This window comes from Rhinolophus hipposideros (genome assembly GCF_964194185.1).
Source record: "Rhinolophus hipposideros genome assembly, chromosome: 10".
Classification (NCBI taxonomy): Eukaryota; Metazoa; Chordata; class Mammalia; order Chiroptera; family Rhinolophidae; genus Rhinolophus; species Rhinolophus hipposideros.
Window position 1 is genome coordinate 9,581,592 of NC_138056.1, and position 25,877 is coordinate 9,607,468.

At 48.5% G+C, this 25,877-nt stretch overlaps 1 protein-coding gene across 1 annotated transcript; it reads right to left on the minus strand.

Moving 5' to 3' along the window:
• Positions 1 to 4,181: 4,181 nt before the first annotated feature.
• MS4A15 (membrane spanning 4-domains A15) lies at positions 4,182 to 11,191 on the minus strand (the record flags this gene model as incomplete). Its single annotated transcript, XM_081064274.1, is given in 10 exon segments — positions 4,182 to 4,199; positions 4,202 to 4,294; positions 5,285 to 5,398; positions 5,765 to 5,857; positions 6,593 to 6,649; positions 8,963 to 8,974; positions 8,978 to 9,060; positions 9,063 to 9,081; positions 10,967 to 11,104; positions 11,108 to 11,191. Coding segments are annotated over 10 exon segments (711 nt in total).
• Between the last annotated feature and the right edge of the window lie 14,686 nt (positions 11,192 to 25,877).

Below are 25,877 nucleotides of genomic sequence, written 5' to 3' on the forward strand. Positions count from 1 at the left end.
CAGCCTCTGGGGCTGAGGGAAGTTGACAGCTGACAGAAAGGAAGTTGGGGCCCTCAAGCCTATAGCTGCAAGGAAATGAGTGCTGCCATTAACCTGCATCAGCGTCAGCATGGAAGTGGGTTCTTCCCCAGTCAAGCCTCCGGATGAGCATGCAGCCTGGCTGCCACCTTGACGGCATCCTTGCAAGACTCTGAGCAGAGGACTAAGCTGTGCCTGGACCTTGAGCACAGAACTGTGAGATAATAAATGTGTGCTGTTTTGGGCCATTAAGTTTGTGGTAATTTGTTATATAGAAACAGTTAACTAATATAGTAACTTTTTCCATTTCTTCACCCCCCCCACTTTACAAATTGGTGAGGTAATTACATAAAGTGCAAATACGTACAGCCCAATGAATTTTTATCTATGTATACACTCATGTAACCATCACCCAGATCAAGATATAGAGTATTTTCAATGCCACAGGAGGCTGCCTCACGCCCTGCTTGGTCAATACTGCCACTTTCTAGGGCAAAACCACTCTGCCGTCTTCTATTACCATCAGTTTATGTTGACTGTTCTTGAAATTTGTATCAATGGAATAATGCAGTGTGTTCTTTCACTCAGAGATGGATCTGAATGTTAGATGTACTAGTAGTTTGTTCATTTTTATTTGTTCATATTTTATGAATACACCACAATTTATTTACCAGTTCTATTGTTGGTAAACATTTGAGATGTTTCAAGTTTTTGCTTATTACGCATAAAGCTGCCATTAAAAACTCTGTATCTTTCTTTTGGTGGACATACTAATTTCTCTTGGGTGTATATCCAGAAATGTAATTGTTGGATTATATTGTTTGCTTTAGTTGGCCCTGCCAAACATTTTTTCCAAACTGATTATATCAAATTATACTCCCACCAGCAATGTTTAAGAAAAGGAGCTCCCAAAACTCATCAACACTTGCATAGCCTGCCTTTTTAATTTTAGCCACTTTGATGTGTTGTGGTCTCATTGTGGTTTTAATTTGTATTTCTCTAATGACTGATAATGTTGAACACACGGATTGGCCATTTTGATATCCTTTTTTTGTGAAGCTCCTGTTCAAGTTCTTTGCCCATTTTCAATGGAGTTGTCTCTCTTTTCCTTATTTATTTTCAGGAGTGATTTATGTATTTTGCACATCGGCCCTCTGTCAGATATTATGTATTTCAAAATCCTTTACCAGTCTGTGGAGCATTTTCACACTTATGGTGGTTTTTTTATTTTTTTATTTTTTTATTTTATAAACAGAAAGTCTTAATTTTAATAAACTCTCATTTATCATGTTTTCTTTTATGACTAGTGTTTGTGTGCGTGTGTCCAGTTTGAGAACTCTTTGCTTATCCCAAAGGACTAAAGATATTTTCCTATTTTTTTAGAAAATTGGTTTTTACTTTTCAAATTTAGGTTCATGGCTCATCTTGAATTAAATTTTGTGTGTGGTGTGAGATAGAAATTAAGGCCCTTCCCCCCCATCCCAATATTCAATTTCTAAAGCACCATTTATTGAAATGAAATGAATATCTTCTGTCCCCTGAGTTGCAATGGAGCCTTTGTCACAAATCGAGTGAACTGTGTATGTGAGGGGCTATTTCTGGACTCTCTATTCCATTGATTTAATTGCTTGTTTTTGCACTAAAAACTGTGCTGTCTTGGTTACTATTGCTTTATAGTAATTTTTGAAATCTGGTAGTTTAAGTCCTCCAACCGAACTTTGTTTTCCTTTAAGGTTTTCTTGAATATTTTAGATCCTTTGAATTTCCACATGAATTTTAGAATTAGCTTGTCATTCCCCCTGCTCCCCCATCCCCCCAAAAAAGCTTCTGGAATTTCAAATGGGATAATTTTGAATCTGTAGATAAATTTTGGAGATAAATGGCACTTTAACAAAATTTTGAAGTTTCCAATCCATGAAAATAGTATATCTCTTCATTTATTTAGATCTTAATTAATGTCTCTTAGTAATGTTTTGTAGTTTTCAGAATTCTTCTTCATGGTAATTACTTCTCTAGCTCCCATTTCCTTTCAGTGGTAGAAAACTTAATTTTGCCGAGTAAGGATAATGTGATCACTTCTGTGCCTTCCAATCCACAAGCCATGGTCTGTCCTTGCTGTTCTCTTACTGATGGCCATTGTCTCCACTCTTATTTGTTATAAAGCTACAGTCTCATACAATCCACATTGCACATCGACCCTCTCAGTCTTTTGCACTCCCTCTTGGGGACACAGAAAGCTTTCTGGTGATTTTACTTATACCCCTACGGGAGAGTAGGACTCCATGTCATGTTACCAGGCACGGCCCTCAGCCATGTCAGCTCCATATCCTGGTTCCGTGCTGTCTAGATGTGGACATCTGTAAGAGCCTTGCAGTCTTTCCAGATGACAGCCTGGGATGTGAAAAAGCATCCAGTTTTAGAATTCCTTCTACTTGATCTATGGTTTTGGCAAAGCTCTTTCTTCCTCTTTTTTCTCCCTTCCTCTCTCTGTCTCTCCAGACTTCTGCCCTTTGTTCAAAAATGCCTCTGTTCTCCTCTGTGAGAAAACCTGGTCTCAAATCTGCCAACATGTTTCCTCCGATTCTATACTTTATGGTCTTAAGTTCTCAGCTCTAAGTCCTCAAGTCTCCTCTGAAAGCCAAAGGTTTTTATAATCCCTACCCCAGCTCTGCACGTACACAGCTCTGGGAGAGAGTGCCTCCTTAAATGGGGCCTTGCTTGCTCCACCCCTGTGGCTGAATGGCACTTAGCCACCTAGCTGACTACCCCTCCTTTGGGAAGACCTCACAGAAGAAGCAACATTAAAATAGGGTTTTGAAGTAGAAGCAGGAGTTTGTTCAATGAAGAAGGAAGAAGTTGGGGTGCTGAGGAATGCAGCCCTGTCCCAGTCTTTGGGATGAAGGAACAGGAGGAAGGGGACGGGGTTTGTGGGAAGCACTTGTGTTTGGACTCTGGAGAGCCATGTAAGAGCATAGGCTCTGAACTCACATGGAGCTGCATTCAAATCCCAGCCTCTTATTAGCTTGGTGGCCTTGGGCACTTGATTTAACCTCTTCAAGCTTCCATGTCCTCAGTTGTAGAGTGGGGATATGAATGCCTGCTTATTTGGGCTTAGGTGGGGACAGAACAAGTGTAAGGATCGCACACACAGAGTCCTTTGCTGTGACAGTGGGACAGTAACTCAGGTCTTCTGATAAATACGGGACAACCCTTAGAAGATCCTGAAGTTGAAAAGTCATTGCGATGAGACCAGCTTAAAATGTAAGCCACACTGTTTATTTCCCCCTGTGGTGTGGATGAGATGAACCTCTGATACCTGGTGGTAATGTCTCCGTGGCCCCAGATCCAGCATAGCTCATTGTAACCTTTAGGGGCAGCCTTGCTCCTCAGGCTGGGGGAGTAAGAAGGGGCACTGAAAGGCACAGGGAGGTCTTGAGCCTCCTGGGGAGGGGCCGCCATCTCTGTGTACCTGTGGATGCTGACGGGGTACAGTGGGCTGGCTTCAGTCCTCCTTACAACCTCCCCAGCCCTGGGAGGGGGTAGGGCCAGGGTCAATACCAACTGCACTTTACAGATAAGGAAATGAGTGTTTCCAGAGCAGCTGGGGGACAGTGCCTGACTCAGACCAGGACTTCAGGGTGCCCAGGGGAGCTGGGAGGGCGTGCTATGGCATTTGGTTCAATGCTTTTGTTTCCAGGTGTGAAAACTGAGGCCTAATGACATGGTAGCAGATTACAAGGACAGAGCTGGTCCTGGGGCCTGGAGGCCTCAGGTCAGGCCACTGCTGGCCTCAGCTGTCGGGCTCAGCATTCCCTCCTGGGCTCTCTGAGCTTAATGACCTTCCCCAGGCCTCAACTTGTCTCCCAGTGAGGCCGGGATTTCCCCAGTGAGCAGAGAGAAATGCATAGCCTCACAGAGGGGCATTTCCGGAAGGCTGACGGTGCGTGCCCAAGTTGCCGAGGGACACTCACCCTTAGGAAAGAAATCACTGTGGGAAATGTGTGGGACAGACAACATCAGGGAGGACTTCACTCAGGTGTCATATTTATGAAGACTGACAGGGGGTGGGAGTGCGGCTGCCCTAGATTAACGAGGTTGGGGTCCGGAGAGGATGGGCCCAGAGGGGAAAAGCTAGACTCCAACAGGCCGACGTGACCAACTACTCAAACGACTCCTTGGGCACATATGCCACATTATCATAGGCAGGGGGTGGGGAGGCTGCGGGGCGGGGCATGTCGAAGTCTGTGCTGAAGGCGTTTGGCAGGAAAATCTCAGGCTGCCAAAAAAAAAGAAAATCCAATGACAATTCCAGCGGGCTCTCTCCCTGCAGGGAGGTGTTGCAATAGTGCCCTCTTGTGGGTATTCTGAGAACACCCTACTAATCTGCAAGTCTGAATAGGCCGGCTCAGAACTGTCATCCGTTCAATTAATATTTTAAAAAATATTTACTGGGGCCCACTATGACCCAGGTGTGGGGAGTACAATGGTGACCAAAACAGATAGAAGTCCCATAGCTCTAGAAGCTGAAGTTCTTTCTCTCTGATCGGACTTGCCCTGGTTCAAGCCTTCCATAACCGTAGCACTGGCTTCCTGTTGCTTGCCTGCCTCCAGCCCCCGCCTCTCTGAACCCTCCACCCCCCTGCATTGGACAAACCCTCTTGATTGATTTCCCTGAGCCCTGCTCTACTCACCCTTCCCTTTGGACACATCTGTCTCTGCTCAAAGACGTCAATAGTCTCACCTCCCATTCTGCGCAAAGCCACCTTCCCCACGCTGTGGCCTGCATTTTCTCTTGCCAAACAGCCTTTCGTCGGACTGGTTCTCCTGCCCTGAATGCCCTCCTTCACCACCTTTCTGGATTCACTGTTCTCCAGTGTTTGGGAAACTAAGCTCAATTCCCACCTGTCGTGCTGCCTTGTCTGACGCCTCTTGTCTCTTCCATGGCCCATGATCTAACTTCTAGAGGATTCTACTCAACTGTGTTCAGAATCCCACTTCATCCCCTGTGCCCAGGGCCTTGGCTGCCGGGTGTCAAGGCTCACAGAGCAGCAGGTCCATTGGTGCTGGCACCCCTCTGTGGCCATGAGGAAAATAGTCCCATCTTTCAGCAGAGACTTCTTTGGGTCCTCAGATTTATGAATGGGGAGCTCAGTGCAGCACAGTCCCCTAGACTGCTTCCCAGAGGGAAGCAGGGAGGAGCTGGAAACAGGGACCCTGCCCAGCTACAGCTTTCCTCAGAGGCCCAGGTTGGGGTGCACGTACTCACCGCGTTGGCTTGAGCGCGGGTGGCCTGGCAAGCAAACTGGGTGGCAAGGACTGCAATAAAGAACTCCAGGATGGTGAAGATGGTAAGCACAGCCAGATAGCCCCTGCCCACATCCTGGGGAACAGAAAACCCATAGTCAAGGCAAGCCGAGAATTCTAGAATCGAGAAGGGGGACCAGAGCGAGAATAATGTGCCCAGTCACAGTCATTGGTGGCAGAGCTGCACTGGGGCCAGTCCTCCTGCTGCCCATCCTGTGCCCTCCCCTCACTCCACCAGGATGTCTCTCTGTTCTCCCCAAACCCATGTTGGGGGCAGGGTCATGGGGTCCATATGCTCATGTGGTCTGTTGGGACTGGCAGGCCCTGCCGGTGCCCAGGGCCGTGGCCACCTGGTGCTACAAACTCATGCTTCACCTGGCCCCTGATATGGCTCTACAACTCTCCACATTTCCCCACTGCTGGGGGGTGTCTGAAAACACACCCAGTTAGTGACACCAAAATCCATGAGCAGAATGGCTGTCCCAGCAAAGGCTGCCATGGCACTGAGAATGTTCATCCCCAGACTGTTCCTCACCTGCAGGATGGACAGAGATAGGAGGGAAAGGAGCAGAGAGAAGAGGCAAGGAGGAGAGAGGACAAAAGGCAACAGCTCTCCCCGTCCCAAGCCTCCCAACCCAGCCTTCCTATGGCCAGGGGCAGTGGCCCCATTGACTTGAGTTCTTGTTGACTCCCTCCTTTCCTCCTAGCCTCCCCCTAGACCTTGGGAGAATGGCCCTGCTCAGCAATCTCCTGCCCAAGAGCTCAGTCACCTCCCTGTTGCCTGCAGAAGGCACCAGAGCCTTTCTTGATGAATGGACCTAGAGCATCACTCATTCTGATTTCTTCCCTTCCAGTTGACCTTTGCACTGGTCAAACGGAACCACACATGGTTCCCTCAGCAGTCCTGCCCATGGTCCCTCCTTGAGGTCTCATGCTTTTCCTTCAGTGTTACTCATCCTTCCCACCCCCCAGGGCCTAGCTCAGCCAACTCCTCTTCCAGGAGGCCTTCTTGCATCTTCCATTTCTCTCAACAACCATGAGCACTTTACCTGCAGACCCTCACTTCCTGCTTTGCTATGTATTTTGAAAGTATCTTGGCTCCTTTTCTCTCCAGTGTAGGGCAGCGATTGTCTGGATGCTGTCCCACGCCTGGCACTCAGCAGCCCCCCAGGAAATGCTTGTTGAAGGAGCCAAATGAGTGAGGTTGGGGTCCCAGTGGAGTGGAATCCTCATGGCCCTACCCTCATCCCAGGTCCCCAATCAGACTTACCAGGCAGCTGGTGTGGTTCTTCTCGGCTGCCACTGACAGGAACCCAGAGATGATGAACTGTGTGGGGGAGAGGGGACCCTGGTAAGGCTTTGGCTGGGACACTGTGGGCACACTGTGCCTGGGCTCTGTCGAGGCTGTGGGTACTCGGGAGAGGGAGTAGCCTCTAGGCTGCCACCTTCTCTGCCTCCTTGGGCTCTCTCTGTAAGCGTGTCCCCTGGTTAGGGGCCCCTGTCCAGGGTACTAACCGTAGCTTGTTTCCATTGGTATCATATGGTCAGAGCCTCATAGTGAAGGCAATGGTCCTTTAAACATTCTCTCATGAAACATTTACTGAGCAGTAGGTATGTGCCAAAGACAAAGCCGAGCTGAGTAAGACCAGGCAAACCCCTGCTCTCATGGGGCTTCTATTCTAATTGGGGAAGAATGACACTTAGCAAATAAACAACCAAGAAGTACGGGTGGTCGTCATGACAGGAGCTGTCATGGCATAAGAAACTACTGGGGGGGGGGCTACCTGAGGTTGGGCCTCTCTGTGAGGCCTCTCTGTGCTAAACTGCAAATGAGAAGACCCGGAAGGAGCCACTACAAATGTCCAGATGGTGTGGACCAGGGTGGGGGCAGTGGAGGTGGCAACACGCAGACAATTGCAGGCTCTGCTTGGGAGGGTGAACTGATGGTACCTGCTGGTGGGCTGGACAGGGAGTGGGAAAAGGGAAGAGTCTAGGATGACTTGGGATGGAGGGATGGAGGTGCCATTTGCTGAGCGGAGGACAAGGTGTGGAAAAATAGGGAGAATCAGAGCTTAATTTTGATATACTGCCTCTTTGACATTAAGAGGAGATGTGAAGATGGAAACTGGATTTAGAATCCAGCTCTCAGGGCTGGAGACAGACATGGTGCTTCATAGACAAAGAAGCTGAGCCCCAGTGAGAGGCAATGATCTGCCTGTCAAATAGAAGGAGACCCACCGGACTCGGCACCAGAACCTCATCCCAGCTATATCGTCTCTCGCCTGCTGTACCGAGTTATCCTTCCTTCCTGGGCTTTTGGGACTTTTTCAGCTAAGGACTCCTGGGAGCATCTTGCAAAAGCTATGAGCCCTCACTAGAAAAACATGCACAATACATGTATACCTTCAGGGGCCCCTGGAGGTCAGCTACGTGAAGATCCAACTGAATGATTAAATATTGGGGCTCACACACATCCTGTCTGGGTCTCCTGACCCTGATGGCTTTTATGATTGAAAATCAGTTTAGTTTCAGGTATACAAAACAATGTAATAGACATTTATCACTTATACCCCTCACCAATTTTGAAATCTTTCTTGGGGCATATCTTGTGATACAGCTTGGCAGGAGGGAGCTCAGAGAAGAAAATGACACCTTCGTTTCTCCCTGTTACGGTTTCCCCCTTAGATTCTTCCATTAGCTGACATTTCCACCCCACTTCCGTGGGCCACAGCCTGTCCCCAGTGCATGGCCAGGTGACTATTCTGCTCTGGGTGTCACTTGCTTTTGCCTCTCTGATCCCCACTTTTGAGGGTTTTGAGCTCTTGCTGGAGGCAGCGGGGGACAGGAAGTCACTGTGCCCTGGCTTCAGAAAGCCTCACTCACTGCAGGGAGGTCCCTCTCATGCACGTCTCTGACTCTAAAGGGGAAATCGTTGCAAATGACAGTCACTATTTGGTGCCGAATCAAGGCTTGGTAATTGGCTCCCACATGCGCTAGCTCTTCATCTCCTCAAACTATGGGGGAGGCAGAGCCAGAACTATGGATCCGATTTTAAGATGAGGAGGCTGAGGCCTGAGACTGAGAGGCTCGCCTAAGGGACTCGGTGGTACACCCACTGGCCTGACCGCAGAGCCTGTGTTCTCCTGGGGGCCCGGGAGGCCCTGGTGTGGATAGGGCGGTGCAAACGCTGAAAGGCTCTCTCAGGCTGCAGGTGATAACGACACCCTCCCTGACACTCCAGCAGGGCTGGCTGGTCAAGCTGGCCAGGGTAGGAGCAGAGGAATGCGCTCAGCGGCTTCAGGACTGGTCAGGGGGCTGGGACCCACCAGAGGAGCTGGCGGGTTTCTGCAGGACGGGGTTTGGATGTGGGGTGAAGCGCAGGATCCAGGTAAAACAGGTGCTTAGTGTCCTCCATCCATCCTTTTTGGGAACCTTCTCTATGCCAGGCTCTTTGCAGGGAGCCTGGAATACATAGGAGTGGGGTCTGGCTGAGTGTTAGGATTAGGGTCTGTGGTTAGGAGGTAGATGTAGGCTCCGGCCTCCACTTAGGGGCGGCTGTGTCCAGGAGAATGTGGTGGGGGGTGGGCACAGGGGAAAGAGGTGGACCTCAGCACGGTCCCCCCGATGGCCGCACACTCACGCAGGCTCCTCCCTAGAAGGCGACACCATTTTCGATGGAGAGCACCCCCACGTGGCCGCGGCGGACCATGAGCAGCACGCAGCCGAAGCCCAGGTGGGGCGTATGAAGATCTGGACCGTCTGCGGAAGCGGGAGGCTGCTCAGCCAGGGGGCTGCACACCGTCCCCTGCCGCCCCGGAGGAGAGCGTGCAGGGAGCGCCCTGCTCCTCAGGCCACCCGTTAGCAACTGAGAAACAATCCCCGATTCTGTTCCTTGGAGGAGATACCATTACAACAACCATAAAGGACAGTTTTAAGACGGAAAGGCAGTTTCCCCACAGCCTACGGGATCCAGCTGCTTGTTTCCATGTCTCTATGGCTTTACATCCTGCTTTGTGCTCTGACCCATGGCTCTCAAGCATCGCTGTGTGTTGTCCCCGGTTTTCTTCGCCAGCATTTCAGTGACACTGCATTCCCTAAGCCAGATGCCTCACCTTTTCCTTCCTCATCCCCTTACAGCCTGCACTGAATATCTTCTTGAGCATATTTCTCATTTCAGTTGCTATTATTGCTCCATCCAGGTGTGGGTTGGAGCTGACCCTATTCAGCTGAAGTCAGGACTTGTGTTTTTTTTTAAAAAGAGGTGGTTTATCAGCATCCCATTGACCCATTTCCCAAAGATGAGGACATGTGGGATTCTAGTAACTTCTGTCACATGTCTTCCTAATTTTTTTTTTAACAATTGAATTCTAGAACTGAGTGGAAATGTTGGAGGCCCCTGAATTCAAGGCCCCCTTCTGTTTAATCCAGGAACACTTTCCAGCCCCTGACTTCTAAACGGTGCCCTCAGTGACGAGGTGCTCAGCACCATCCAAACCAGCGTGGTCCACATATGGGCAGTTCTGACTGTGAACCGCTAGAATCATATCGTTGATGTCATGTGAAATAGATATACGTCTTTCTAACATGAGTGCCACGAATCTGGATATTTACAGGCATGACCCCTTGACTTTTCTCTTTGGCTCCTTGTCTTTCATCTTTTCAGCTTTCTTATGGAGCACGGTGTCCCAGCAGCCAACACTGCTCTCCTTCTCTGCAGGTCCTTCTCCTGCCACTAGACCACCACTGCTATGGCGATTACCCCTCATGAAACACCAGCCGCCACTTACCTAATGCCTGTCTACTCTAAGCAATGTTTTACAGGCATTATCTCATTGAACCCTACCGTGATGAGGTAGGCATTATTACTATCCTAATTTTGGAGATGGGGACGCTGAGGCTCAGAGATGCTCAGTGACTTGCCCAAAGTGTCCCAGCTGGGCAGTGGCAGGCCAGCTAACTCTAAAGCCAGCGTTCTCCTCACCGGGTGACAGTCCCTGACATCTGTTTATGGTTTCCACTTCTATGTTCTTCAGCAATTTGTATTTGTGTCGTCAAATTCCTTTGGAGGTCATGGGTTCCTAGGGTCAGCCCCGAGGTTTCAGGATTCCAGCAACTGATGACCGCATCTCTGTGCATGGCCTCTAGTCCCATCAGGCACCAGTGGACTTGCTGCTGCTGTTCGTGCCGAATCCTAAATTTCAGCATGTTCAAACCAAAGCTCCTGGATGCAGTGGAGCAGTGGGGTTGAAAGTAGAACCTGATAGGTCATCCTAGGGTACAGTACGCCACTTGCTGTTCCCTCTTCTTGGGGAGCTCTTGCCCCCAATCTTCCCTTGGCTGGCTTTAGGCCAACAGCTTAAATGCCCTCTCCCCAGAGAGACCTCTCTGTCCACCCTCTCTAGTGTTTCACTTCCTCCACCCCCCATTTTAACCCCATGACCCTAACTCGGTCATTACTTTACTGGTGTATCTCTGTGAGCTCCACTGGAGAAGGGTCGCTGTCTGGAGCACAGCTGAGTCCTCAAGTTCTCACTATTTATCGACTCTCTGCCTCCTCTCCAAGGTGTGCACTCATGCTCCAGTGCTGGGGTGCTCCCTCCCGGCCCAGTACCCGCCTCAGGTCGTCTGGAGAGGCTGTTCTTACCCCTACAGCTTTGGGCTCTCCCGTCAGAAAGATATCCACGGGTCGCAGGTCGGGCGCCTGGGTGGCCCTTGGCGTCTGAGTCGCCAGCGGTGGCTCCTCAAACTGCATAATCCCAGGAGGCTGGCACATGGAGGTGGGCTAAATGGCCGGAGGAGGGCGGAGGCCACTGGCATTGCTGGGAAGAATGATGACAAACACCCCATTGCAGGTGGGAGCTGCGGACATCGTGCTCAGAGACCCTGGGAGACAAAGGCTCAGGAGATAATAGTGAGAGTGATGATGGTTGCGTATTTGCATAGAACTGTTTAGCTGATAATATGCTGCCAACCTCTCTCATTGCAGCCCTCTTAGGATGGCACCAAAATCTCTGATCGTCAATGGAGGAGGTTCACTCAGAGAAGGGATAGCCTAGGTCCACGGCCTCTGGGTGAGGCAAGGCCGAGCCTTGAATTCTGGTCTCTCTCACCCGAGAAGCCACCTTCTTCATCTCTGCTGTGTTACACGGAAAGGACCCTGAGGAGAGCATGTATTTAAACCCCCTCCTTTCCCCAGAGAGGGCAGGTGACTTGCTGAAGAACACACAGCCAGTGCGAGGCAGGCAGCGCTGAGGTGGCATGCATCTCCTCATCTGACCAGAACTCGCGGCCATTTCCTGACCCTCGGCCCTGGCTAAGGAGCTTGTGTAAAGAATTCCCTGGGGAATTTCCTGCTGCGGGAGCCTTTCTCTTTGGCCACTGAAGCATTCGCCATTAATGTAGCCAAGATATGCACGGATTATGGATTACGGAAACTTGATGTAGGTGTGGCGGGCCTGAGCAAACACTTTGGGGGAAACGGCCCAGCTGTCAGGAGATGAGTTTCTAGGCAACAGCAGAGTGTGGAATCTGCCAGAGTAAACAGTGACATTAAAAGCATACTTCTCATTGGCATTAAGTGATTCGGCACACAGATCTGGAAAGAGACGCCAGGATTTGAATCCTGGCCCATTTCCCCGCAGCCCCCTCTCCCCCCCTCCCCAGTTACTGTGAGACATGGGACAAGATGGCCCCTCCGCTTGCTTCAGTTTCCTTCCCTGTAAAGTGGGGATGATAACACTACCAATCGCATAGGACTTGGTGTGAATTAGATTAAATAACACACAAATCTGATAAAAGCCCTCCTTTGGAGGATGTATACAATTATGGATCAAACATAGAGTCCCTGCAAAAAACATAGAGGCTCAAGGAGCCTCGTGTCTCGCAGGAGAAGCAAGAGGTTTGCAAGCCAGTCCAATAAATGATTGAACATTTACTATGAGCACCAACCTTAGGGGCTGGGGATATAATGAATTAAGACCAGATGTCCTGTCCTCGCGTCCTCGTAGAGTCTCCCAAGGTAGAGCAGGGCCACTGCGAGGAGAGAGAGGTCGGTGGAGGGAGGGAGAAATGACTTGACCCTGGTTGTGGAACTCAGGGATCTCTTCAAGGAGGACAGGGACCTAAATCAGGGGTCCTCAGAGGGGACTGCTTCTCCTCTCTCACTCCCCTCACCCCACGTTCCTTTGCTTTCCTCTTTCTCTCCTCCATCTTGTTCTCCTTCCCCACCCATCGGCTGCTTCCCTACCTGCCAGACATACTGAGTAGACACTTGCTGAGGACAGTGCTAAAGATGGCCTGGTCTGACAGTCCAAGAAAATGGGATGAGAGAGTGAGGTGGTAGAACGATGGAGTCTGGGCTGAAGGACCCACCTATCCCACGGGTATTTGCTTCTTGGGGTGTGAATAATGATCATTTAAGCCCACATCTCATTCTCAGGGAGACGCAGGCATGGATAGTTAGCTGTGCTTAAAGATGAGGAAACAGAGGTTCAGAGAGGGTGAGGGAGGGTGTCTCCCATGGTCACACAGCAGCTCAGTGAAAGAACTGGGGTAGGCCCTGGCCTCCCATCTCTCAGTAGGATACTTGACTTTATGAAATTCATCCACTCCTGGGTCTGAATCCTGCCTTTGTCAGAGTGAGACCAAGGCTTGTACTTTGCTCCTTGGAGCAGTAGTTCTAAAATGCTCAGCGTTCACAGAGCAGTAAATTAAAAACAAATGGGGACTGAATGAGTCTGCCAACTTTCCACTTTCTTGGGTAAGTTCATGTAAAGAGATCATCCATGTTCTCACCATCATCTAGAAGGGATATTTAACACCAGAGAGGGAGGAAGGACATACTTTGAGAGTAGAAGGACAAAAGCTTTATGCAGAACAAATTTAATTGGGCGAAAACCTCACTCTTTTGCCTGTATAGTTGTCATTTCACCAGGGATGGGTGAGAACTACCTGAGACCCGTGGTGGTTTGGGGCGTGTTTGTGAACATTCTCTGGGGCCGCAAGGGTGGGCACCATGGCTGGATTGACCGCCCCTAACAGGCTGATGGGCCTGAACAGCCCTGGGGAGGGAGCACTTGTGTAATTAACAACATCGCTCCCAGGGAGGTGGTGAGAAATGAGCTGAGACCTTGCCCTCCTCAGGAGAAGAGAAAACACCTATAAAAATAGGCTCTTGGCTGATAAGGTGGGTTAAGTGGCAATCCCGGGCAAGAAAGTGTCACAAAGCTCCTGAGACTCTTTATCTCTTCTTTCTACTACCACCCACCCCCAGCAGCCACCACCAGCATCTCTGTACTCTCAGGCCAGGGACCACCCCTTTGTTCCAGGGGCCACCTGGACCCTGACCCCAGCTATATGCCACCAGAAAGAGAACACTTATTTCCTTACTAACCAATCATCCAGGGACAACCCTAAACACTAATATATGTGTGCCAGAGACAGGCAGGTGAAAAAGAAGAAAACTCACGGTCCCCTGCCTCCAGTAGCTTATAGGGTACCCACCAGACGAACAGCTGCCTGTAGCAGAGACACAGAAAATACCCAGACACCCACAATAGGGCAGGTTATCAATGGCTGGATGGCCCTGCTTTTTACAGTCTACGGAGTGTTGTTATCTGTATGAGACGTATATCCTTACAACAGTCCTGTGAGGTAGGTGTCATTCAGCCCATTTTGCCGACCTGTATACTGAGGGTCACAAACAGCAGTGTGGTGGGTGGGATAGGCTGTGGGCCTTCAGGTCGGGCATATTTGTTAGAGATGTTAAAATAGACATTTCAGCTGATGCCAGATCCTGCAGTGAGCTGTACCACTGATGGCCCACGGGGACTCACAAAAAGCAGGTGGCAGAGATGACTTTGTCACCCTCACCCACACGGTCGGGAGTGGAGACAGAGGATTTTGGAAGATTTAGAGTGATGCGAGCACTGTGTGTGTAGGTGGGGGCTATATCCTTTTCACCTCGGGACAAGATAGGGAGGCTGGCTTTAAGGAGATTTGGAAAAATTGATATGCACCCCTTTTTTGGGGAAAAATTATTGGGGGAGGTGCACAGGAGACCCCCAGTGATGGTGGCATCTCCATAGATCTTGTAAAACCCCTCTGCAGAGAAGTCAGCTTAAACACCGCTGTCTCAGGGAGGTGTGTGGTACAGAGGGCAAGTGCATTTCCCTGTCCCCTTCATCTCCTCCTCCCTGTGGCCCCGGAGAGGGTGGAAACCCAGTTAGCCCGCTGTGGGGGAGGGAGAGTCAGGGCGAAGACCACCAACTCCCCTTCTTACCTGCCTTGTGCTGGACTGAGGACCCAGGTGCCCCAAATCACGCTGTAACACAAGACTGGACACCAATGACTAACTCAGGGCATTTGCCTCACCTGAGAGCAGCCAGAAAAGCCACGGAGCTGCCCTAATTTCACCCTGGCATAGTCTCTGTAAGTTTCAAGGAGTTTTCAATGCCCACCTAGTGCCCACCAGTGCCTGGCACGCAGGAGGCCTTCATTGCCTTTCAGCTTCTACTGCTGCTACAACCTCAGGAGGTAGGTACTAGTATTCTTCCCCTTTTGCCCATGAGGAAATTGAGCTGAGTCGTTCAGTGAGGTGTATGATCTCGGGCCAGTCACTTACTCTCCATGAGCCTCAGTTTCCCTATCTGTAAGATGGGGCAGGGGGATGGTCCTGGTGGGTCCCTGAAATCCCTTCCTCTAGAACTTGAGGTGAGGTGAACTCGCTCTTCCTGGGAGCTTTAGTCTAGGACCCTGTTGGGCAGGCGGAGACACAGTGGCTCAGCCCACTCCATCTGGGACAGGGGGCTCATTACCTGTCACCTTGAAGATGAGCAAGGTGACTTGCCCAGGGTCACAAGTTCAAGATAAAAAATAGAGCTGGATGCAAACCTCGGTCCTCTGACTCCCTGCTGTTCCCTAGCTCCCTGTGGCCCCTCTGATTCAGGGGCCACATAGTCGGGACACAGGGGCTGCAGCAGATGACATCTGCCAGCCCCACGATGCTGACTCCACTGGCTTCCCTCGGCTGATCCGAGGTCTCAGGTTCCTGTGCTAACTCATGAACCTCACTGCCTTTGGCCAGGCAGAGCCCTGTCACAGGCCACCCAGACTCATAGGCTGAGCTGCCCCTGAGCAGCCAGGTGTGGTCCTGTGAGCCCCTGGCCACCATCTTTATTCACAGGCAGCCAGAAGCAGCTGTGTTCATTCACAGTTGGAGCAGCGTGGGGAGTGTTACCAGCTGGAGGAGAGAGGCTCTGAGCGTGTCTTGGACGAAACGCACAGGAACACATCTGGGAAGGGGCTACACATCTGCACGTCTGGGAGGAGGCAGCTGTGCTTAGTGGTTGAGGTCATAGGCCCTGCAGTTAGCCTGGGAGGACTCCACCCCACCACTCTGCGAGCTCAATCAGCTACATGACCTCAGGCAAGTTGCTTAACCTCTCTGGGTCTCAGTTTCCCCATCTGTGAAATGGGTGGCTTTGATGGTGCGGGAGAAGAGGTGCTCTAGGCTTTCTAGGATGCCATACCTCCTGGCCCTACCACATTGTCAACAGGCAGGAATTTGCTCCTATCTAAATCTGACTCTGTGGCATTGGGCTGGCAGACCATCCCAGCTCCTCCAATCCCAGCCCTTCCAGGACTGCCCAGACCTGCTTCCCTGGCCTGGAAAAGATGCCAACAGATGAAAACACATGACAGGAGGGGGCAGGCCTCCCAGTGCCCCCACTCACTAAATTGGATTGCGCATATCACCCAGCACCTCAGCAGGGCTTCATTCAGCTCTGCTGCCCACCTCCAACTGACTGGGGGTGGCATAGCCCCTTCCCCTCGCTGGTCCTCTGTATCCCCATCTATAAATGATGGGTGAAATTACATTGTCCCTATGCCCGTTTCCAGCTCAGAATTCCTGTTAGGTCCTTCTCTTTCCCTTGGAGAAGGGAAACGGTGGGGCACCTGCGTCTGGGTTGGAGTCACACTTGAGGCAGGGGGAGTGGGTGCAGAGGAAGACTCCATTTCCCTGAGAGGATGGTTAGGGCCCTAAGTTCTCTAGGGGATGCCTGAATCATCTTAGTGACCGGGTTGGAGGAAAGACAACCCTCCTTTACCACCCCCTCACCCGTTCAGGGTCCTTAGCTGGCGGGTCCCTGTCAGTGGGAGGCCAGTAGTTCAGATGGCCCTGGGAACTGTCCTGGCCTTCTTAGTGCCAGGCTGGGTAAGTCCCATGGGTCGCAAACTCTTCTGCCCCCAGTCTCTCCCTCTCGCCTTGTCTAGGACCTGATTCGCCCCTGCCCTGTTTCCCCTGTTTGGGCACAGGGCCTAGGTGGCCTGGGCCACTGCTCCTGGAAGGGCCGTGGGTACTCACCGCTGCTGCACCTGCCGCTTGCTCCTTGCTCCTCTGTGCTCCCGCAGCTGCCTCTCCTGAATTCACACATTTTCATGTGAGAACCTTGCTATTCCCATGGGGCTTGGGACTCTGCTCTGCTGTGAGCTGCTGCCTCTGGGAAGTTCCCAACTCCCTCCTGCTCTAGGCCTCCACCCACTGGCCCCACAGAGGAGCAGAGGAAGCTGCTGGTGGGATGGTTGGTCTCCAGCCACAAGCCCTGTGAGACAGTTTAGTTCCTTCCTTTAATCTACAAAATGGGAAACTGAGGCCCAGGGAAGCTAGCGGCCTGCTGGGGTCTCACTGTTTGTTTCAGAGCTGGGAGCGGGATCCACGTTGGCTTTCACCTTCCTGCGGCTGAGGAGGGAAACTGAGTGTAATCAGGAGGCAGCCTGATTTTCTTCCCCACAAACTTGTCTGACGATAGATAAGAAGGGCCAGGTGGTCAGTCCACAGCTGTGCTGGGGCAGGGGCAGAGTGAGTGTGAGCATGAATGTGAGTGAGTGTGAGAACATGTATATGAGGGTGTGTCAGTGAGAGGGCACGTGTGTGTGAACACGTATGAGCATGCGTGAGTGTGCATGCATGTGAGCACGTGTAAGTGTGTAAATGCGTGACTGTATGTAAATGTGGGTGCATTGCGTGCATGTATGGGGTGCGAACATGGGAGTGTGTGTATGTGTGTATGTGTGTTTGAGTGAGCACGTGTGAGTGTGTGCATGCATACAGGGTGATCCTCAAGTGGCCTATGCACGGAGAATTTGTGCATCAGTCTCTGGATTCAGGTTCTCACCAAAGCAGCCCGAGTCCTCTGTGCAAAGTCGGGGAGACGACCCAGGATCGTGGGTGCAGGGTGGTGTGGGAGATGCTCAGGAATGGCCTGGGCTAGCTCTCAGCTGGACAGTGTAGCAGGTTGATTGCAAAAATGGCCCTGGTTTCGTCCCCCTCAGTGTATCCACACCTCTTGCAGCTACAGCCAGAATCTGTTTCCCAAACTCTTGAATCTGGGCTGCCTTGGGACTTCCTTTGCCAACAGAATGTGGCAAAAGTGGCCACGTTCCAGTTCTGGCCTGAGACCTCAGGAAGCCTCTCCGGCTTCTGTCCTCCTTCTTCCAATACTTCCTGCTATGAGGAAGTGTCATCTCACCTAACCTCTCTGAATCTCAGTCTTTTCATCAGGCAAATGGGTGTGAGATAACAATCCCCATCCTCTTGACCTACAAGTGGGTCATGCAGATGGAAGGGGAGAACAAAGGTGGGAATTACAAATGGGAGGACGGGGCGTTGCTAGCACTCTTGAAGTTAACCCCCAAAGGAAGTCACTTCCTCTACCACTGGGGAGGCTAGAAGGCAGGAGGGTTGGAGCCCCAAGGGCAGATTTAGGGCTTGCTGGGAAGGCTCCGTGGGACTTTCAGAGAGGACAGGGGCATGATGGATAATTGCCCTCCCCAAAGGCTGCTGTGGTTATAACATCAGCTCCTGAAAGCGGCCCTCAGCTTTCCAGCTGTGACCACATTCTTCACAGATGGGACTTGTTTATGTTTAATTTATGTTGATCTAAGGGGCAGCTGTTCCTGTCACCTGTGCGCAAGGAAAACAAGCCTGGAACAAAGTCATCAGAGTGATAAGCTACTCTAAGTTCCTGCGAACCCCGTGCTACGTTTGAATGGCAAAGTGGAAAACTCTAAGTTTATAGTTAGGGAAAAGCAGATTATATTGACTGAATCTGAATTTTTCTTACTGTGAATTTAGTCTTTTACATGTAAATCTTTCTAGGGCAAGGCATTTGACATCTTTTCCATTTAATTTTTAATCAACTCGGTATGCAACAATCAATTCAGGTATGTCAAATAAATTTCAAAAATGCCAAGTTAAAAAAACCCACACACAATGGATTAAGGAAATTCTTTGACAAGTCTGATGATCTCATGACAGTGTTGGAGGTACAGGTCACCAAGGCCCTTTCCAGCTCAGAAAGAATAATAACACTGGCGGGGGGAAAGGCAGCATCTAGAAAGTCACTCCGGCCCAGGGGGAGCGCTCCTGCTTTCTAGCCAGATGATCTCTCTGAACTACCGTTTAAATACTTCAGTTTCCTCTTCTGTAAAATAGCCACTGTAATCGTTCCTACCTTACACTGTTTTTTGTAAGGATCATTGAGATGCTGTCTGAGAAGTACTTGTAAATACTGAAGTGCTCGGAAAACATTTATTGTGACTAAGCCTTGTAAATTTGGATGGAGGCTTTGAACTGGGTAATCTGAAATCCTGAAAATTATCATCTAGTTCCAGATGGTTTAGTTCAGGAACTAAAACCTAAAATATAGCTGAAATCTAAGAATGCAGGAAGGAGGTACTAGCCAGGGTGATAAGACATGGAAAAGAAATGAAAACATAGGAGGATTGAAAAGGGAGAAACTGTCATTATTAGTAGATGATATGATAATCTGCACAGAAATTCTAAAAACTCCTACATGCAAATCACTAGAACTAATAAGAAAGTTTAGCAACTTAACTAGATATAAGATCACAATGCACAAGCCAGTTGCACGTCCACACACCAGGAATGAGCAGTTTGAAAATGTAACTTTAAAATTTATTTACACAAGAAAAATGAAATCTATGTAAGCAAGGAAAATAAAAGACATTTAGGAAAAAACATCTAAGGAAAGATACAACGTTTTATGGAGAAGTTAGTTAAACCTTATTGAAAGATATTACAGTTGACCTTAGTGAATAGAGTGGTAGCCACATCAGAAGGCTCAATAGAAAGAGATGAGAGTTCTTCCTAAATTGATCTATTTATTCAGTGTTGTGCGGGGGACCCTGCTAGCTGCGCCATTTGTCACGCAGGGACTCATGCGGGTGTCAAGCGGGGTCTCTGGTGCTGCTCCCCACATAAGAACGCAAGATACGGGGAGGCCAAAAAGGAACACCCACGGAGCCATAAATGGGGAGTCATACCACTATATTCTCGCCAGCGGCATCCGCAATCTGCTCTTGCTAGCTCCCATTTTTTTGCTAGCGTAGCTATGGCAGTTATATTAGTGCCCAATGGCTCACTGGTTACAGCTGACGGCCAACTAGCCACAGCTGATGGCCAACTAGCCACAGCTGATGGCCATCCAATCACAGTTGATGGCCATTTACTACCTGAGCCAGCACTTTTCTATGTGAGGTCGAGAGCCTGGAAACTGCTCTCTGGGGCTCTGTCCCCACATTCAGAATAAGTAAAATCAAAACATCAACAGAGTTTTTCATGGAATATGAAATTTAGATGGATGATCACAAGTTAATATTAGTTAAGACACCCTTTCCTGAAAAGAAGGAATTCAGGGAAGTTCTAGATAGGTTGCTCCCACTATCTGAAAGTATAGCACTTCTACGAAACCTTTCATAAGCTGAAACGGTGAAAAGAGAAGAAGCAATTACTTTAGGACGCAGCTTGCTAACAGATGCACAAATAAATCGAGATAAAGCACAGGTGCTCACAGACACAATTCAAAGCTATGGGGCTTGATGCTGGATGCTGAGTGTGGTTCCCGGACAAGGAGCTTGGGGGCCCACTCTCACCGCTCTGGTGAGCGCTGCCTCTATAAGGCTCATTGCAAAACAAATACTGACTGCTAGTTTTGCTTTTTGCCTTTTATCGTAAAAGTGAAAATTCTCTTTGGATTTCTTTCGGTTCGCAAAAGCAGGTACTAATGTAGGTCTTTTATAAAAGTGAAGGGGCAGAAAGCGAACTTTTGAAAAGTGGGGGACACCTGTATCAAGATTTACTATAAAACAATAGTAATTAATACAGTGTAATGTATCAGTGAAGAGCAGACAAGGAGACACCTGGAACAGATTAGAAATCCCAGAAACAGACCCTCATGTGTACAGATATCTGACATGTGAGTGGAGAAAGGACGGACTGATAAGTAAATGATGCTGGAACAATTGATTATCCACAGAGAAAAAAGTAAAATTGACTTTCACTTCATAACATAAAACAGAATCAATCCCCTACAGGATTAAGGATTTAAATGTACAAGGCAAACTTCTAAAATTTTAGAAGAAAATACAGAAGAATCTGTTTATGACCTTGGATAGGAAAATATTTCTTAAGCAGGATACAAAAAGTATGAACCATAACAATTTTGACAAATCAGACCACATTAAAATTAAGATCTTTTGTTCATCAAAAACGACCATAAAGAAAGTAAAAAAAGAAGCCAAAAAGTTGGAAGAAGATATTTGCAACACATAACTAACAAAGGGGGAACATGCAGAATATACAAAGAATCCCAAAGAATCAAATAGACAAAGACAAGCAACCAACAGAAAAACAGGCAAAAGAAATGAACTGGCATTTGATAGAAAACTGAATGGCTAATGAACACATGAAAAGATGCTCTACTCAGTGGTAATCAGAGATGAACATCAAATCACAGAGATGGATGGTGTGATATCTGCCAGAATGGCAGCCATTTCAAAGTTCGATCATAGGTTTGAGTGGGGTTCTGGGGCACTGGAACTCTTACTGCTGGTGGAAATGTTGATCGCTATGACTTGTTTGGAGGGCAGGTTGACTCTACCTAGCAAAGCTGAATTTAGTTCAAACATCATACCCAGCCATTCCACCCTTAATAATAGTCTAGAGCAGCACTTCTCAAACTTGAATGTACACACGAATACCCTGAAGATCTTGTGAAAATGCAGATTCAATAGGAAAGATTCTGCATTTCTAACAAGCTCCCAGGTGATGCTGCTGGTCCAAGGACTGGAATTTGAGTATCAGTCGAGTGTTGGTTGAATTTTATTTCAACCAAATGGCACAATCTCCTTTCAGTCACCCTCAGAGGAGTCCTGGCGGAAGTCTCTTTGCAGTCAGAAGCATCTGAACCAGAGGTCTGGTCTCCTCACAGTACACCTGACTATGGGGCACCATCTCAGGACATACCCAGAACCATTCCCAGAGTGCTAGTGTGGGAGCTTCGGCCACGTGCACCAGGAAGCATGCACAAGCATGGTCACAGTGGCATAGTTTGTATTGCACAAAACTGGAGACAACCTAAATGTCCATCAACAGGAAAATGAATAAACAAATAAATTGTAGTGTATTTGTATATTGGATACTATATACTAGTGAAAATGAATGAACTACAGCTGTTTGCAACACAGATGAATCTCCCAAAGAAAATTTCTCAAGGGAAAAACCTGTGGCATTTATACTAAGATATAGTCATCAATGTGAAAATGGGATTTAAAGCCAGGAGACTGGATAACGTCAACGAGGCGGTGAGTATAGCTAAAGAGAGAAGACCCAAGGACTGAGTCCTGGGAAAATTCCAATATGTGGTAGGTCAGGGAGAAGAGAAGGATTCTGAGGAGGAGCAGATGGCCAAGTAAGGGAAAACACAGAAAGTTTTGTGAATGTGGGTCCCTCGCCACAAGTGCAGAAAGGTTTAAAGGGGAAGGACAGGACCAAGTGAATTAATGCTGCTGATAAATCAAGTGAGTTGAGGACCGAGAACTGCTAAAGGATTTAGCAAGGTGGAGCCATTGGGACTTTGACAACAGTGGTTCTAGTGAACAGGTAGAAAAGCCTGACTAGGCAGAGTTAAAGAGGGATGGGAAGAGAGGAATTGGAGACAGCAAGCAGAAATTGTTCTGAGGAGATCTTTTCTGCAAAGGGGAATAGAGAAATAGGGCGGCATCTCTAGGGGGTTCTGGGGTTAGAAGAGTGTTTCATGTTTCAAAATGGAGGAATGACAACATGTTTGGGTGCTGTTGGGAATAATTCAGTGGGTTGTGAAAAGCTATGACGTGGGAAAGACAGTAGAAGAGAGGCGTGGAGTCTGCTGCCAGGTGGAAGGAGCCTGAAAACTTCCTCTGCAGTAACTGGTGGGATGCTATGGATATAAAAATATCAGTCTTCTGAACGCATCAAATTTCATAGGGAAGCAGGAAGCAAGCTAGTTATGTGAGAAAGAGAATTGGGGGGCAGGTATTGGGGTTTGCAGAAAGGCGATAAGATATGAAATAGTTGTCTACAGGTTGGGAGAGAGTATAGACTAGGGAAATGAAAAACAACTGCTAGACAATTATTTTGGGACATTTGGTTGGGTTAAACCAGGGTTGGGATTTTGGCAGACAGTAGTACACTGAGGTGAGAGGGGGGCAAGGGAGTTGAGAGCAATGATGAGTCATGGAGTCTAGGATGAGTAATGGGGGGAAAGCTGTAGCAGTCAGTGAAAAGGTGGGAGATTGATGGGCTGTAGGTCCTGTTGGAGTTGAGAACTACAGGACTTGGGGTGGTGAGCTAGAAAGATAGGAGGTGGAGGTTGGAGAGATGGGCATTGAAACCGAGGTTGGAGAGGGGGTGCCATTGTGAAAATGACTAGGTAAAGGTGTGATCATGGGAATGAGTGATTGAGATTGGAGGGATGGGAAGCAGGGATCATTGCTCCTAGGCGATGGGATATTATAAATTCTGGAGCAATTATTAGAGGATATTCAAGCACCATATGGGGGTTATCTTTAAGTTCTTGGCCACCTCTGAAATTCTACGCTCCTGTAAATTCTTAAAACATAGATAATGCCACTCTGTATTATTTGAGAGGAGGACTAGTTTCCTTATATTCAGAGAAAAAGGAGGTCGCAGAGGGTGACTTTCACAAGCATTTTTCTGTTCTCCTTTCCCCTGCCTGCCTCTGCCCCATTTGTGTTTTTCCTTTTTCCTATTTGTGTGGGGCTGATGGTTGTAGGAGAAAATGCTCTTTATTGCCTGATTATATGTTTCCACCTGGTTTATTTCCTGTTGGTTTGTGTTTTGTTGAGTAATATTCACTGAAACCTGTAACCCAGTCCCATTAGAGACTAATGGGTGCACCACTGTTGACATTTATTTACTTTACCCTTTTTAATTGCCTGTCAAGCTCTATTTCTGTGAATAGAGCCCTTCCCTTATTCATGGTCATATGTTTATTGTTTCATCACCAGGGGAAACCTCTGATTGTCAAGGGCAAGAGAGGATGGGTGGATCACAGCCAATTCATGCCACCATGAGCAAGTAGCTTGGAACACTATGATTCACTAGGACATAAAGGACTTTGATTCTATCATCATTGCCATCATCACATGCTTTCTTTCTGTCCTGGGGCCAGCACTGCAGACATGACAGGATGAAATGCTCACAGTGCATGGGATTTGGAGGCAGGGGATTCAAATCCAGGTCCACTAATTACTAGTGGCATGGACTCGGGCAAATCACGTCAACTTTCTGAGCCCCAGAGTTTTCAGATTTCTTGTTCTTAAGATGAACATAATACCCCTCTGCACTGTTTGAATGTGAAATGAAATAATGCAGATGGAAGAGTATTGAGCAGAACAACTTGATAGATATGAAGGACTCAATAAATGTAAATTTCTTTTCTCCCCCTCGGAAGAATGAGTCCATTCAACAGATATTTACTGAGCACCTACATCCCCTGTTCAGTGTTCAGCAGTGAAGGGTGGGAGGCATTCTTTGATTGCAGGATGACTTTTGGCAGCCTTTGGACTGGCCTGGGGGTGGGGGAGAGTCTAGGGGGAGAGGTTTGTTGGTCTCTTCTCTGGGTGAAGTCCAATCTGGCTGCTCTTGCTTTCATTGCCCTCTGCACCTGAACAGCCTTTTTCTATTGATTCCTGGTTGGCGATTTAAGTTTATGAAACATAAAATGTGTACTTGACAATAGCCTCACCTGGGTCAGAAGGTGAGAGAGTGACCAAAGGGAAGGTGAGGGACCTGGGCCTACGAGAGGCTCTGACAGGAAATGGATGTGCTGGGACCGAGTCCTTTCTGGTACTTAGGTTGCTCAATTCTGAAGGGGGAAGTGTCATTTTTTATCTCCCAGGTGATCACTTGGGGGGTGTCGTATTTGGATTTCCACTTAGACTTGGTTCATTCTTTGGAAGAGCGTCTCAGTAGAGTTATCTGAGGATGACGTAGGCTGCCTTTGGAGACACCATCATAATATACAACAGCATGTGAGTTGCTCAAAAAAAAAGGAAGAATCATTTGAGGTGGTACCATTGAGCAGAGGTTCTCAAACTTCAGTGAGCCTCAGAATCACCTGGCAGGTTTGTTAAAACACGAATTGCTGGACCCCACCCTTGGAGTTTCTAATTAAGTAGGTCTGGGGTGGGGTCAAAGAATTTGCATGTCTAACAGGCTCCCAGGTGATGAGATATTATAAATCCAGTGGGCAATTGTAAAGGATATTCAAGCATCGAATGGAGGTTATGTTTAAGTGCTGGGCCACCTCTGAAACTCTATGCTCCTAGAAGTTCTTGAGGTCATTAGTGCCGAAATCTTGGTTTTTCTCCCCAAGCCTTTTTCTATTGCAGCCTTCCCCATGTCAGTAAGTGGCTGGTAACTCCATTACTTGAACCATAAACCTTGACATCTGCCTCAGTTTGCTGCCTTCCTCTGCTACCCCACACAGTCCATGAGCCCTAGAGATGTCACCTCCGAACCTTGTCCCAAACCTGTGTCTTTGTCTCTACTGTTAGTATCTATGGTCTCTACTGTTGTATGTTCTCTGTCACATCGCTGACCTCTGCTGTTGTAGCACAAAAAAGCCAGGGACATAATGAGTGGGTGTGGCTGTGTTCCAATAAAACTTTGTTTACAAAAACAGACGGTGGCTAGATTTGGCCCATAGGCTTTAGTTTGCCAGCCCCTGTTCTGGATTATAAAGCAGGCAGAATGAATGAATGATCTTTCAAACTTGTAAACCTGACGACATCACGCTCCTGTTTAAAGCCATCCAATGGCTTTTAGCCCTAGAATCAAATCCGAATTCTTCACGTGGCCACTCCTGGCTTTTCTGGTTTCTTTTTGAGTCCTTCTCCATCTGTGTCACTGTGTTCCATCTGCACTGGAGTTCTTTTCAGTTCCCTGAACACTGAGTACAGGTTGTTCTCTCCTCCTGGCAAGGTTTTTACTGCACTTTCTGTGCGGTTAGTTAACTTCTTTCCTCTGTAGAGAGGGCTTCCATTCAGAAACCCTGCTCCTTTTTCCCTTCCCCAATAATGTCTGTATGAGCGTCCTCTTTGTTTTCCCCGTCACTTTCTACCACCTAACTGATCATGTGACTTGCCTGTGTCACATTCTGGCACGTCACCTCCCGGAGCATGGGAAATAG